This window comes from Passer montanus, unplaced genomic scaffold (genome assembly GCF_014805655.1).
Source record: "Passer montanus isolate IOZ18808 unplaced genomic scaffold, ASM1480565v1 scaffold11, whole genome shotgun sequence".
In the NCBI taxonomy this organism is placed as follows: Eukaryota; Metazoa; Chordata; class Aves; order Passeriformes; family Passeridae; genus Passer; species Passer montanus.
This window is the reverse complement of record NW_024357613.1, coordinates 20,322,877-20,338,751: the sequence shown is the minus strand read 5'-3', so window position 1 is coordinate 20,338,751 and position 15,875 is coordinate 20,322,877. Positions and strand designations below refer to the sequence as shown.

Genomic DNA, 15,875 nt, shown 5'->3' with positions numbered 1-15,875 from the left:
ACTTCTAATTATCCTGCTTTGATTTTCTTAGTAATAGATTCAACTAATTTCCATAAGTAAAATCTGTTTTACATGTGATGGGAATCATTAAGTGATCTCTCCCTGCCCTCATCTCAACTTATAATCAATTTTCTCTCCCCTGTCCAGTTGCAGAGGGCACTGATGGAGTGGCTTTGATGGGCACCTGGCATCTATCCTGGATCAACCCACCACATACATAAAGAGTTTTTTCTTTACATATTGGATTTTTTCCCCCAAGAGTTTAATGGAATAAGCCATTGATAATAAATATGGTTATTTAATCTTTTTATGTTGTAATATTAAAAAGATACATCTCCAAGAACCTAAAATACTGAATGTTATTAAATCAATATATTAATTTATTGTTTAGTTGGTAAAATGCATTTATGTTTTAATTTAACAGTACCATTTTTACAACTGCCTTTAAAATGTACTTGCTTTAGGAGGGACAATAGTGAACTAGACTGTTATTTTTTCATTGATAGAGTAGAGCAATTGTTCCTGTGTGGTATAATTTAGCTTAATGTGTGTCTATCAGGAAAAGACTGATTTTTTTCTTTCATTTCAATTATAATGCTGATTCAATCTATCCTTGAATCTTTATGTGTTTATAAATTACATCTATGTTGTAGAACCTAAAATACTGAATGTTATTAAATCAATATATTAATGTATTGTTTAGTTGGTAAAATGCATTTATGTTTTAATTTAACAATACCATTTTTACAACTGCCCCTAAAATATCCTTGCTTTAGGAGGGACAATAGTGAACTAGACTGTTATTTTTTCACTGATAGAGTAGAGCAATTGTTCCTGTGTTGTATAATTTAGCTTAATGTGTGTCTATTAGGAAAAGACTGATTTTTTTCGTTCATTTCAATTATAATGCTGATTCAATCTATCCTTGAATCTTTATGTGTTTATAAATTACATCTATGCTGTGGGAAAATCAGAAGCTGCTTTATTTTCAATTTTCAGATACTGAAAGATTGATAAATTTAGACTGGAACAGTTTTTTTCCTTTTTATTTTTAATTGCTAATGTTACTTACTAAACCAATATTTCTTATATTCTTAAAAAATTATGGAAAATTATAAGTCTGAGTTAATGCTCCTTTCCTCATTTAACTTTTTAGATTCCATTTTGATTTCCATTAAAATTTTTCCAGTATGAAGACTGATAACTACATGTTCATTTCAAAGCAATTAAGACCCCTCCTTCTAATCAATTGGTTTTTAAAGAAAATGGTGTCTATAAGATGACTTAATGCACTACCACTTCAGTTTGATTGAGTCTGAATCTCTTTTTAATGTAATTAAGATTTGTAATAATAATAGTCCTTGGCAGAAATATTTTAATATTCATTTGTCTTTGATTAAGTTTTAAATTGACCTTAAAATGAAGAGATTTTTGTTATGCTTCCTGTACTGAATTTTAGACTTACCTTGGGATACTTATTCATTACAACAACATATTGAAGGAAAATGCAATTCAACATAAATGCAAAAGATAGGCCTTCTATGGTACTGGAATTGTTATTTTTAATTATTTTTATGTGTTTTCTTACTTTTGTATTTATATGCTTTTGCTGGATTTTATCCTGATGCTTAATATTTTCTCAAAGCTCAAATAGGTCAAATAAGCTCATACTCAAGAAAACCATCCAGAAAACCTTAGGAGATGAAGACAAATATTTCAATATTGCCACATTATGTTTAATTTATTCTTATGTCATTTTGATACTTTATATTGTGAAGGAAGGTGCTACCATTTAAGCTGTTAGTGCAATCTAATGATTTAAATTGAAATGAAATCTATGGAATGTATTTAAATACAAATCTCATGTTTCAACAGGCCATAAACAGGTCTATTCTTGTCAGTCTGACCACCATACTTCTGTCTACAGCAAGTACTTTAACACAAATCCGCCTTTTTGTGTAGTCGTGATAAAATGTAAGAATCACTTTCTTCCAAAATCAATCAGGAGACTTTATTTCAGCCAGGAAATATAATTAGCCCTTAGAGAATTTTATTATTCTCCTATCTTTCCTTTGCGGGAATTGAGGGATACAACTATATGTCTGTCTATTCCCTAAGTATCACATGTTGTCAAATGCTCAAGATAAGGTGGCAGTCATTATTTCTAACCCCTCTTTCATCTTACATTTCGTGGAATTCTCTTCAGTTTAAATGAAACTGCATTTTACATCTATAAAAAACCACACATATATTGTATTTTCCCCCAAGCATACAATTCTTCTATAGTCTTCAGGTTTTATTACTGCAAAGTCAATTGTCCCCGAGTATTCAAATTTTTCCAGATGTGCAATTTTATTTAATCTGACCTATATTCTTTCCTAGACAAGTGGTACACTAAGCAAGTAGATAAAATTTTTGTCTTATAAACACTGAAAACAGAAACTGCCTTACTTTTACAGATGAGGAAATTTTGTAAAATTGCATATAAGGACCAGAACAAACACGGAAGTGGCAGCTCCTCTATACACTAAATATATACTGAGCATATAGATATTTCCATTGAAAAAATTGGAACTGTGGCCTTGACTGCAAGTACAACATGGGATCATGGCTCATAAAAAGAGAAAATTTTCAAGTAAAATATGCAAATGGAGTTCCATAAATTTCAGTATTATAAAGCTGTAGATAGACACTGAGAGAAACACTCACATGTGGTTTAGTTCCTAACTCATATGGGATTTATTTTTGACAAAGTTGATGTCTGCTAAGCAAGTCTATTTACATCTAAAAACTGCAAAGAGAATGAAAAATAATTGTAAAGTACTTTTTAATTTCTATTCCAAATATCTTTTTAAAAAACAATAATCATTGATCAACATCTTGCAGTTCCCATAGCTTATGGTTACACTTTAGAATTTTTCATAGTAAGAGCTAAAGAAAACAACGATTTTTTAAGATTGCTGACAGTATTTTGAAAAAAAAGTGTTTTAAGGAAAGCAATAATTCTTAAGTAAGATGTAGCTGTAGCCACTAAAAATAGTCACACATAGAATCATAGAATTAAGGCTGGAAAGACTTTCAGGATCATTTAATCTAACCCTTGATCAAACACTACCATGTCAGCTAAACCATACCATTAAGTCTCACATCCAGTTGTTTCTTGAGCACCTCTAGGGATGGTGGCTCCACCACCTACCTGGGCAGATGGAGGTGGTGGAGCCCAAAGTTTAACAGCACTTTCTGTGGTTTTTCATAGTAAGAGCTAAAGAAAACAACGATTTTTTAAGATTGCTGACAGAATTTTGAAAAAAGAGTGTTTTAAGGGAAGCAATAATTCTTAGCACTTTCTGTGGAGAAATTCTTCCTGGTGTCCAACCTTAACCTGCTCTGGCACAGCTTGAGGCTATGTCCTCTTATCCTGTCACTGGTTGCCTGGGAGAAGAGGCTGACCCCCACATGGCTATAACCTCCTTTAATGTAATTGTAAAGAGTGAGAAGGTCTTCCCTGAGAATCTTTTTCTCCAACCCAAATAACCCCACCCCCCTCACTGCCACTCATAAGACTTTTCAGACCCTTCACCAGCTCTGTTGCCTTTTTCCGGACACCCTCCGACACCTCAATATCTTTCTTGAAGTCAGGGGCCCAGAACATCTTATAATGCCTCTTTTTTTGTCATTGTTTGGGTCACGGGTGGACTTTCAAGGCATGTAAACTATTCAGTGGTGCAGTACCTCTGTCACTGGAGGTTTTCAAAATGTGATTTATAATCTAACCAATGTTTTTTTTTCCATTAAATGTTGGACTAGATGGTCTTATGAGATCCCTTCCAGCCTGGGCCGTTTTATGGTTCTGTGATTCTGTTACTTAGGCCTATCATGTTGCACTACAGTTATTTGTTATTATGAGTGATCTTAGCAATTCGCTATGAGCTATCTTTTCAATTCTCCATGAGCTCCTGTTAATAAAAATACTAAAATTTGTAGCATACATTGAGTATCCAAATGAAAAAAAAATATTCTTTTTAATGTCTGCCTGAGTACATTACAGAAGAAAAGGTGTTATAATAAATAGTGGCTAAATTTGGCCCTGTTGGAAGTCACTAATTTAAAGATGAAAAAATTTTTACTTATTTAAAGTTCTTTCATTATTCTTGGTCCAGAGCAAGCAGGAATTATCCTAGTTAAAAAGTTAAGATTTGGTTTTAAACTTTAAAGGCAGATACCCCGTCTTAATCTGTTCACTACAATTTTTTTTAATATTTGTTTGAAAAAAAAAGAAATTAAACATAACTCTAGAGTACTCCTTCTTGGGCTGGGAAAGAAAAAAACAAACTCTAATGCATAAATATTATATATTTATACAGAGATAGAAAAGCCCCAGTTAATTACATCTATTTTTTGTTCAATAAGAAAATATTACAAATATTCAATCTATTTTGCTGAATACACAGAAGTAAAGCAGTTCAGCTTAACAGAGATACCACTGAAAATGTAAATAAATGAAAGAATGCAAAAATGTATACTTATTTTCTATCCACAACAAATAAATTAAGAACTCAATGCTGAATAATGAAATTTGATTAATACTAATCTTTAATTTCAAATTATTGCTTACACTATTTCAGAAATATACTAAATTATTAGTTTGAATACAGCCATTTGTTTTTTCCAAGAAGGAAATTATATAATTTTAATGATCTGTAAGCCAAGGAAACAGGTAAAACTTAAGCATATAGATCTATAATTTTATTTTCTATTCCTTTTCCCATTAAAAATATCTACTAATTATTCACATTAGGCCCAAATCCAGCATCTCATAAAGTGTGTGTGTATTTTTATATATATACATATAAAATTACTTTTTTACCATATGACATTTATAACAGTATTTGAAAAGTTTGTATGAATAAATTAAATATGTCTGAGGGATTTTAAGTGAATATTACAGTAAAATGTTTTACTAGCTCCCATCAGCATCCTTGGCACAACATCACTTCCTATACTAACTAGCCATAATGATGATTGCACCATTATAATGCTATACCATGTACTTGCCAATATATTTGCACTCAGTATGACACTTTAAATCATAAAAATGTTAAAATTTACCAGATGCTGAACAATTTAAGGATAAACCTTTGAGCCAGTGTGTTTTTCAGTGCTATATTTCATATTCACTGCTAAGTGTCTACTCATGGACTTCAAGGTGACATAAATATTGATTGTTCTTTGTAAATATGTTCCCTACTATGCATAGTATATTTTTATGGTGAATATATTTCAATAAAAGAATTGATAAAGCCTGTAAAACACTCATTATCATGTTTGTGTACTTGTTTGGAAGGCTAAATAGCACTATGTATGGAGCTTTTAAAATAACTATCAAAATAAAAAAGTGCAACAATATTTTAGTTTAACCCATACCAAAATCTCATAGCCCACCGTGATATGATTTAATCCTGTGCAAATGTAATTTAAAAGGTCATAAATGATTGTGAGAAGGATGCAACAAATACATTTTTTCTACAAAACTTTGAAAGTGCAAAAATAGTTTTTATTTCCATATGCTGTGAGCATTGAATAGGCAAGGCAAATCTAGATTTCTTTTTCTAACTGCATTTTCATCTCCCATGGAAGTGAAATTAGTCTTGCTTTTTGTTGTTGAATATAGTTTTTATTTTTGTTTGTAATGGAAATGAAATTTCTATCATTCAGCCTTCTATGTGTTAACTTTAAAACATATCAAATATTGCAAAGAGATTTTGCCTAAAGTTCTTCAAGTTTCATGATACAGCAGCAGCAAGTAGGGGATAGAAGGAAACATCAGTGACAAAACCTATAAAGAACAAGAAAGGCAGAGCTCAGACATTACGTGGTTTTTGGGACAGTGACCAGACTAATCAGATCATGCACTTTTACATGCATATGTTACACAGAAAAAAGGAAAATTAGCATAAGAATATAACAAGAATGAACTATACTATGTTTAGGAAACCCGTGTGAAATGAGGCTTAATCAGCTCTCTGCTATTAGAATAAGTTGTTTGATTTCCCAAAAAAACACTGGGGAATATATTGCTTTATCCTACCTCTGTGTTTCCAATACATGGTGATAAGCATGTGTAATTAAATCCATGAGATTTATCCATACACAGTGCTCCTGGGGCACAGCTTATATTGTTGAATAAGCAGGCATCAATATCGAGTTCACATCTTTCACCTTCAAAACCTGCACCACAAAGAGAATGTTTAATCACAGTTCATTCAGAATATTGACATTATGTCTGTTCAGGGTGTTAGCAGTTAACACCACTCTAGTAGAGTTATTTGGCAGTTTTATTTTGTGAACAAAGAGAAAAAGGGCTTTGCTTCATAAAAATGTTCACTGCATTTATTGACATACTTTACTATTTTTATGTCACTATTTCTTAACATAAATATGTGGATGACATATTATTTGTTTTGTTAGAAAAAAATTACCAATGGCTCACCTATAGGGCAAGTGCACTTAAAATTATCTTCATAGTCAACACATGTTCCCCCATTTTCACATGAATTGGAACCACAGTTGTCAATTTTCACCTCGCAGAATTCTCCTGAAATAGGAAAAAATGTCCTAAAATGATTAGAAATTTATATCACTTTTAAGGAAACACTGTAAGTCATATTATGATATTGATAGAATAACCTTCTTTAAATGAGATCTCTGGGATATTGGTTAAAGATCTTGTGCATACTTTCACACTTTTTTTTTTTTCTCCACTTATAAAAAATAGATTTCAGTGTTTCAAAAAAGGTCAAACCAAAAATACTTTTTCAGCATTTGAAACAGTCTAGGATGCATCCAGGAGGGGATACAGAGCTGGAGAGGGTGTCTTTCCCCTGGAAATAATTAGCTGAAATGGAGGTAATGCCCTATTATATGTGTATTTCATTATGTATTTTCTGAGCTCTATTTTGGCTAGGAAAAGGCTAGTCCACATTTATCTGAGGTAACCTTTAGTGTGATTCATTAAACAACTTGCTCATTTAGCTGAAAACTACTTTTAGCCCAGCAGGAAGAAATAATTAAATTTGTAACTGGACAGTTCTAAAAAAAACATACTGAAGAGAAATAGGTCTCATACAATGTGATATGAATCAATACGGAAGATGATCAGGTTTACCATTAGTCTTAGGAAACAACTAGATTTGACAAAAAATAAGCACCTTCACTTTTTATTCTTATTTTTTTGGTACTTAATTTAGTGAATTCTGTGTATACATTTTTGATTTTTTTCACCCCTTGTTATTGATGTGCTTTGTTTCATTTTCCTTGATTTTTATTTAAAAATTACTATTTTTACAGCCAGAATTCAGAGCCGGGGGGGGGGGAGGAGGCGCAGAGGGGGAGAGGGGGGCAGTTTCCAAATTTTAAAAAGATAAAGAATAGAGAAAAAGAAAAAAATCTTTACTGTTGACAAAAGTAGAAGAAAGTTCAGGAGTTTTGAGATATTTTGAAGATAAAAACTTCAGAAAATACAATAAGTGTAAATTACTGATGTTTTTACCACCAACTTGTTTGTAATCAGTGCTATTTTATGGCTTAAGAAGAAAACATAGAAGAGCTGTACAGGATAAAAATGCTTGGAAGGAATATAAAGAAATGTGGATAAGTTCTTAAATCAGATAATATGTCCTGTAAAATTTTGAGCCAGAAATTAGTGTTTTATTTGAAATTCTTCATATGTAAAAAAAAAATAAATACTTCTAACAAAATTTTGAATAATTTATCCTTCTGATCTAAAGCTAGAGACATCAGGAAAACACAAATTAATATTTGTGATATTAAAATCATTATCATTAAAATTTTATCATTAAAAATGATAAAATTTGATAAGAAATTACTATGTCTCTCCTTCAGTATTTTCTGCCAGTTTAATTCACTTTTAGTATGCTAGAATGGAGTCCCAGATTAAGACCTAAAGACTGTTTCTTATGGACTTCTGTAAATTCAAACAGGAACATGTTCTGAATTTTTAGGCAAAAGTCCCTATTTTGGGCCAACAGGTGCTAAACCACAAGTGCAATCTCATGTTTTTATAGCGAGGTTGACCAGCATGCTTTTAAGAATTTTTAACATTTACTCTATCCTTTCAGTTCTCAGTTAAAAATCACCCACTAATAAGATCTACCAAATTTTTAACAGCCAAGATTATATTTTATTATAATTTATAAAGTCTACTGAGTTTAAAATGTTTTTAATAATATGTAATACTAGAGAACATAGGAAAATAGGAAATTAGATACTTGCTATTTATTTTCTATTATAATATATAATATTACATGGGAAACTATGGACAACCAGGCCTTCCATATACAAGACTCGCATTTGCTCTGTTCATATTGACTCTAATGGCAACCCAAAGTATCTCCATTTCTGGGGAGATTTCATCGTGATAAATATTGTTGGAAAGTCACTTTTCGTGTAATAGTGGCCAGCAAAAAGACATGCTAACACATAAATAAACATTTTCATTCCAAAAGCAACTGGATGTGCTAAGGCAGTTTCAATCTCCTAGGAATTGTGGGGTTTCATTTGTTTTGTTTTTTCTTAATGAGGCCTGGAAGGCAAAATCAGGAGAAAAAAATAAAAAAAAAGCTGGGAAAAAATACTTCAACTCAATATGTATTTTGGATCATTTTTTTCATGTTTATTCATGAGGATGGAATTGTCTTGTCCAAGAAACCCTTATGAATAAATATTAGTGCAACCCAACAGGCTTTAAGAATTATTTTGCTATAAATCTGAAATTCTTATAGTGGCTGTATCCTTTAAGCAAACTTTATGACTTTTCCCTGCCACAATGAGGTCAAGAAAACCTAGTAAATTCAAACTGTTATAGAATTTATTGGAATCTGAATACTGCTGAGAAATGCATAATTTATGGTATTAAAGTCTGATTAAGTGATAAATGGATATCAGGAGAGATCTCCACAGTAATCCACTTAGCTTTTAATGCCTAATTATCACTTCATAGTGAGTAAGGGCTGAGTAATTGAGAAATGTAGTACTTAGAGAACTCAAACAAGATTTTTGTGCACAATTAAGCATGTTATTCTTCTATCAGGAATAAGTTCAGCAGGCCCAAGGAACAAAGGGGAAAATAAAGAAATTTTACAACATTAGGAGGAGGGAAAAAATTTGATTAAAGACTACTTATTAACTACTGTTGCACTGTTTATTTTTGAAATAACCTTATATATTATTTATCTAAGGATGTGTTCTTAAAAGTTAAAGTGTTTAAACATTTTCCTTAATTTTCTTTTACTGCCAAAATATTTAGAGGAAACTTTCTTGCCCTCCTTGATTCTTGTTCTTTTAATTTCCAGTTTAGCTTTTCTAACTCCATCCATACACAAACACATAATCTCTCAATGTCCCTTTTATCCAGCTTCCAACTTCCACTGTCTATGTACCGTGGGATAAGACATTTAATTGCATTAACACACTAAACCTGAAAGAATATACCTTGCTGCTCATCTATGTATTTTTTACCTTTGAATCCATGATTAGCTAAAACAACTACATAGCTTTGGGGTTCATACCAGCCAGCTAAGAAACAGTAGACATAAATTAGTGTACTTATGCCTATACCTGATAAAAAACTTACTGTTAAATTTAAATGAATAACCACAAATAACCTAATCCAGGTAAAATTCACCAAAGAATTTTAAAGCGACTGAAATGTGACATTGCTGAAATCAAGAAACATCAGTAGAGCACGGAATCCTTTAAACAGAGTTTGGGACCTGAAGAAGGAAAGATGACAAACTCAGTACAAATTCTAAAAGCAATTTGAGGGATTTTTTCCTCACAGTCCTGCAGAACAACACTGCCTTTTCTAGCAAAAGACCATAAGCTTTGCACGGAATTTGCAAGAACTGAGGGTCATCAGACCTTCCTGCAGTGAAGTTTTACTTGGCCTAATTGTGACAATAGATTTTTCTTCTAATATGATTTAGTTTATTTATCTTTACATGGAATAACCATAGGTTTAATAAATAAGAACAAGTAGATGTTATAAGTACGACTGCATTTACGAGCCAAATGCAGTGATGTATACAAATAGAGGGCTGGTACCATAACAAGAGATCTTGAGAAGTAGAGATATAGGATGTGATGTTAGGAACAGTGGATGTGAGGATCAGAGATGGGAGACCCCATAACTATAGGTAACTCACCAGTGCCCAGTGAATGAAGACCTGTAGCTGAACAAAACTTGTCTGAAGGCTAACAAAATGCACAAAGAAATTTTATTTAATATACTTTAGACCCACCATAAAATTAAGATCTAAAATAGAACTGCAGTCCAATGAAAAAAAAATGTGTAAGTGGACAAATAGAAATGACCCCAAGTGGATCTTGAAGATGAAAAAGAAACCACCAGTGTGAATGTCACATTCCTTCCAGTGAAGGACTACAGATTCTGCAACACTGCTCCCAACAGAAGCACTATGAAACCATTGACCTTAATATCTGGAGGAGGAGGGAAAAGGGGGAATATAATATCATAAAAAGGGACAGAAAGCAAAAATTGTGTTGAAACAGCATTTCTACTAATTTTCTGCAGCAATTAGATTTGTCCTGATAATTATTTTAATTTTAATATTTCAGTTACATCCTCAATACATTACTGGCTTTACGTGCATATAGGGTGTGCTTTTACCCTGCACATAACAAAGATTTTCAACATAACAAAATAATTTAGTGGCTTATGTACCATTAAGTCTGACTTTATCACATATGTCTCTGATGGTTCTTAAAAAGAATATAACTCACAGTTGCATTCTGTATTGCACAGTGTAGTAAAGCCAGCACTTCTAGTGTGGTTCATTTTTAATTCACCCAAACATTTTAACCTATAAAACAGAATTAGATTCCCTCGGACTTTGGCTGCACTTACAGTTGCTAGAGATATTTTTAGTTTTATGCGATCTTCTTTAGTCTATTTTTGTATTCTGCTCTAGCCTATATTTTTACTTCTCTCTCAATTTAATATTCTTCTTTTTTTTCAGAAACTATGTTAACAACCAGCATGATAATACAGAGTGTGTAGAGATGATCTACAGTAAACATTTTTAATTTTCTGTGTCATGCGATAACAAATTTATCAAACAAAGAGAATACATGACGTAACAATTCACTGCACAAGTACTGGATTGTATCATAATTATTTTTTAATGTTTTTTCTCCAAAGTAATTTTATGAAGCTACAGCTCAAGACTTTTTTTGTATGTTTCTTTGTTCCCTGATTTTGAAGGCAGTTGCAACACCCAATTAAATTTATTGCATATGTACATGCATGTGCACATGCTGAAATAATCACAGAACCATTTACCTTTCAACTATTAAAACCAAGAAGCTAGTAGGAACTTCAAAAAGCATGCTCTTTGACAGAGTACGGGCAGTCAAAGTTCACTCTCTCAAATGTTGGCTTTTACATCCATGCTATTGAATTATAGGTCATGAAAAATTCCACTTTGTTGTATGATTTGTCTCATCCTGAACTCAGTCCAAAAAGTGTCATATGAGTGGAGCTTTCTAAATTTCTCAGCTCTTTCCATGTATCCTAAAGAGATCAAAGAGTGATAAGCCTGATGCAGACATTGTAAGCACTTAAAAATTACATGTTTTATTCAACTTCCTGGAAATCTACATTTATTTATTTTTTTAATTTTTATTTAATGTATTTATAAATACATTAAATCCACTTAGAGTAATATTTATTGAAACCACTAAATAAGTTTCCATGGATTCAGAATATTTCCTAATTTTCTCTTGGAGCTGTGTAGAACTGTGCAGATAAATCTAAGTATACCAATAAATCTTTGTGATTTTCTAAGTAAATTAATTTCAGCGAATGAGAAAGGAATTTAAAAATAGCAGAAATAAAAAACTGATCTGACATTCACACATGTAGGCGTTCAAAGTTCTGCCTGACAGTTGAACAATCAAGCTTAAATGACTTGGTTTTGACACTAGAAAACCTCTTTTATAAACTAGTTAGAAAAAATATTCAAGTGAAGATTCATTTAAAATTAACATATGTGTGTTTTCAGGTCTTCTTAGAACAGAATATAATCATATACTGCTTAAAGAAATATTTTATCTACAGCTAAACATTAAAGAAAGGATCACATCATTGTTCTCATTGGTGGAAGCATTTTTGCTATATGTGGGTTGAGGAAACATCAAACTGGAAAATGCTCACCAACTACAGATGAAATCTAGCCATCTTATTTAGACTAAATTATTAAATTTTAGATTTCTAAAGTACATCATACTGAAATTGCTCATTTATTGATTATCACTACCGTATCCCTGTATTTAATGAAAAAAAAAATAAAAATGATACAGCCATCTGAGATGGCAGCTGGCATCAGAAGGAACATATTTATCTACAGTGGTATTTGAAAAATAATTTAAAAATATTTATTTTGATGAAATTTGCACAATTAATTATATTTTTTCTGTTATTCTACTACCAAAATTCCTTTGTATCTCCATTTTAGGATGGTGTTTCACAAATCCCTGTGAAGAAGAGTAATTCTTCTGAGAGAAAGAAATTAAATAAGGTAAACCCAATAACAATGCAATAATAATTTTGTAATGACACATCTTTTCTAATTAACATATAAAGGAGATGATTTCCATTAGCTCATGAAAAACAAGAGTTTATTTGGATTGGATATAACAATTCCAAGACTGGAACTCATCATGCACTAAGTCTGATTAGATTTTGATTAGGTGTGAATGGTTAGGCATATTTACATCATATCATGGGCCACTGTTCTAGAAAACTATTTCCTTTTTTGGGAAAGCAACATAACTTTTTCAACATAAAGACATACATGCCCAATAGGTAAAGCAGCCAAGGTAAAACACCTAAGTTCATTAGGTACTGTTCCAGCTTCATAGACTAAGGGGATACAAACTATAATAGGAACATTTTCCAGTTCAAGTAAAAATTATTAGGCTTATTCTTAAAATTTAGCAGCTATCATAATTTATTTACATGGAGCTGAATTTAAAGCTTTTTGAAAAGATCAAAAAGACTTCCACTGACCACAGTCAGATTATGACTTAGTGCAGTTGTCTGCTACTGCATGAATTATACAAAGTCAAATGTCAAATATGCAATTAAAATGTTACCTTCTCCTGGTTTAGAATACAACTAATCATTTAAGGGCACTTAGGAATAGTCCTTTCTGAAAGTTCTTCTGCAACTGTTGGTTAAGCACAGTCTTTAGCTGATACGTTTTACAGAATGTCTTTAAATTTGTTTGAGATGTATTTTAATAACCTTGGCTCTTAAGTGAACTCATTATTCTGGAACATGCAATTAGACTTCTGACCATTTAATAGATTATCTGTCCTTTCTCTTAGCTGCATTCAGGATTTAGATGGAAATCTGGTCATAAAGATTCATCTCTTGGCAATGTCTTTTGCAGACCTCACTTTCAAGGAGCCTCTTATCCTCTTGTGAAGGTTTTGTTTGTTTCTTTGTTTTGTTGTTGGTCAAAGTGCCCTTTATATGTCTCATTAAAAAATCTGGTTCATGTAAAAACCACAACAGGTTACTAGGAGAATATGCAAAACAATTTTCATGCCTGGAACACAGAAATTTCATCTAGCTTGATCTTTTTTCACTCATCTTAAGTGAAATATGAAATAATACAAAACAGTCATTCACAGACGCACCCACTGAGAGAGGTCAGGTTACAGAAAGAGCATCCTACCTAGCCTGCATAAAAAAGCAGCATACTTGCAGGTCCCTCTGCTCTCTGGAAGACACTTGAACATCACTCTTGGGTTCCAGAGAGAAGGCGGAGCTTTTTTAAGTTTTAAAAAATATTCCTTGGCAAATTGGCTCTAATTATTTAGATACAAGGATTCTGGATTGAGAATAGATAAGAGTTTATGAGCCTGGAGTAAAGATAAATGTCAGTGCACTGAGCCAACAGTACAAATTTGGGTGGGTGACATAAAGATTGATCATGGGATAATAGAATAGATTGGGTTGGAAGACACCTTTAAAGATCATTTAGTCAAAGTCTCCTGAAATGAGCAGGGACATCTTTAACTCAGGTTGCTCCAACTTGTCCTTGAATGCTTCCAGAGATGGGACATCTATCACATCTTTGGGCAGCCTGGTCCAGTGTTTCACAACTCTCATTCTGAAAAAAAATCCTTCTTATATGTAGTGTAAATTTACTGTCTTTCAGTTTAAAGCCATTACCCCTTCTCATTGCTACAGACCCTTGTAAAAAGCTCCTCTTCAGTTTGTTTTCATTTGGTTTTTTTTTTGGTAAGCCGCAGTATTGAAATGCCTCAATAAGGCATCTAGAAATTCTTTTCTCCAGGCTGAACAACCCCAAACCTTTTAGCCTGTCCTAAAAGGAGAATTGTTCCAGCCCCTGTACTGGCTCTGTGTCCTTCCTGTGCTGAGGGCTATAGGACTGGATGCAGCACTCTGATACAAATTCAATATTACTTAATGTTCTTATCTGAATTGCTCTGCTCTGAAATGTAAATTAAATCTCCTATACAGAATTTATACTAAATTGGTGTCAAATGCTGAGGAGAAACGTATCATGAAAACAAATCTAAAGAAGTCAAATATTTTGAAGGAACACATTTGTAAAGTGATATATCTCAGTAAATAGAAACAGAGGCAAGTATATTGTAGAAAAAGTAAACCTGAGCAAATCACAGAGTCCCAGAGTGAGGACCAAAGTATAGAAGTTGTTGCTGAATGTAAGTTTCTGATGTGATTCAGGTTAAAAAACCTAAATAAACAAAACCAAATAAAAGTGCCTAAGTCTGCTTATTTGGCAAGAGAAATATACATTATAAGAGATATCATTAACACAGCTGAAGTCATGCTTTAAATCTTTAACAAAGTGGCATTGTATATCATATTTCAACAGAATGTATTTGGGTTGTTATTGTTTTTTTTTTTTTTAATAAAGGAACAACTACTGAGCACAAAGGTTGAAATATAGAATAAGGAAGTCTAGATTATTTCGTTCATAGATTAACATTATTCCAGCTTCAGTGGAGATACGGTAGGCTATGCCAGCTAATGATGGTGTACATTGTGTTTGAGAAAAAGGAAGCAATATAGGATTTGCCTGGTTATCCATACTTTAAAGAGGAAATTTGATATTCAAACCTAAGATGTAAGTCTGAGAACATTCAAAGAACTAAAAGAGAGATACAGAGATCAGCTTTGTAATGAAAACAGCCACTAGATCTACACTATAGGGTTATTCATCTTTCCAATGCATTATATATTTTTAAACATGCTATAATTATATCTACACTGACCATCTTATAATGTTTTAAACCCATTAGTATGATAGGTGATTTGTAATGCTGTTGACAGTTTTTGTACCTTGGCAAGATCTGAATTTGTGTACTTGGCTGAGTAAACACAAGTTCAGCTAAGAAGCAGAAAATAATGTCTCTATGATTATTACAGTAAATTAACTTTTTAAAGCACTTCAACTTGTTCAGAAGACTTTTTGACTGATTTTACATAAAAGACCTACAATCCTCATGTTTCCTATTGATGATGTGATGGGGTTTTTGAGGTGATATGTAGCTATATGGATGTTTGCTATCTATCCAGTTACCTCTCAGAATGTTTAGAGAATGCTACAGATTCCCTTTTCACTAACAGCAGATTTATATATTTGGGAATAAGAATGAATAATGCAGTGGTTTTCTCAATAAGAGACTTATAAACTATCCATGGAAAAAAAAATCTTTTAATTTTTGCTCTGAATGAGTTAAAAAAGAAAGCATAAATATCAATAGCTGTAAACCCA

The 15,875-nt window shown here is 32.2% G+C and overlaps 1 protein-coding gene across 1 annotated transcript in view; it reads right to left on the bottom strand.

The window, feature by feature from the left end:
* The window catches only part of EYS (eyes shut homolog), a 708,088-nt gene that overhangs the window by 622,599 nt on the left and 69,614 nt on the right, over nucleotides 1–15,875 (bottom strand). Inside the window, exons 7-8 of the mRNA XM_039729652.1 lie at nucleotides 6,491–6,595; nucleotides 6,089–6,228 (exon numbers count right to left, since the gene is read on the bottom strand). Of these exons, the coding sequence (XP_039585586.1) occupies nucleotides 6,089–6,228; nucleotides 6,491–6,595 (245 nt within the window). The remainder of the gene's footprint in view (nucleotides 1–6,088; nucleotides 6,229–6,490; nucleotides 6,596–15,875) is intronic.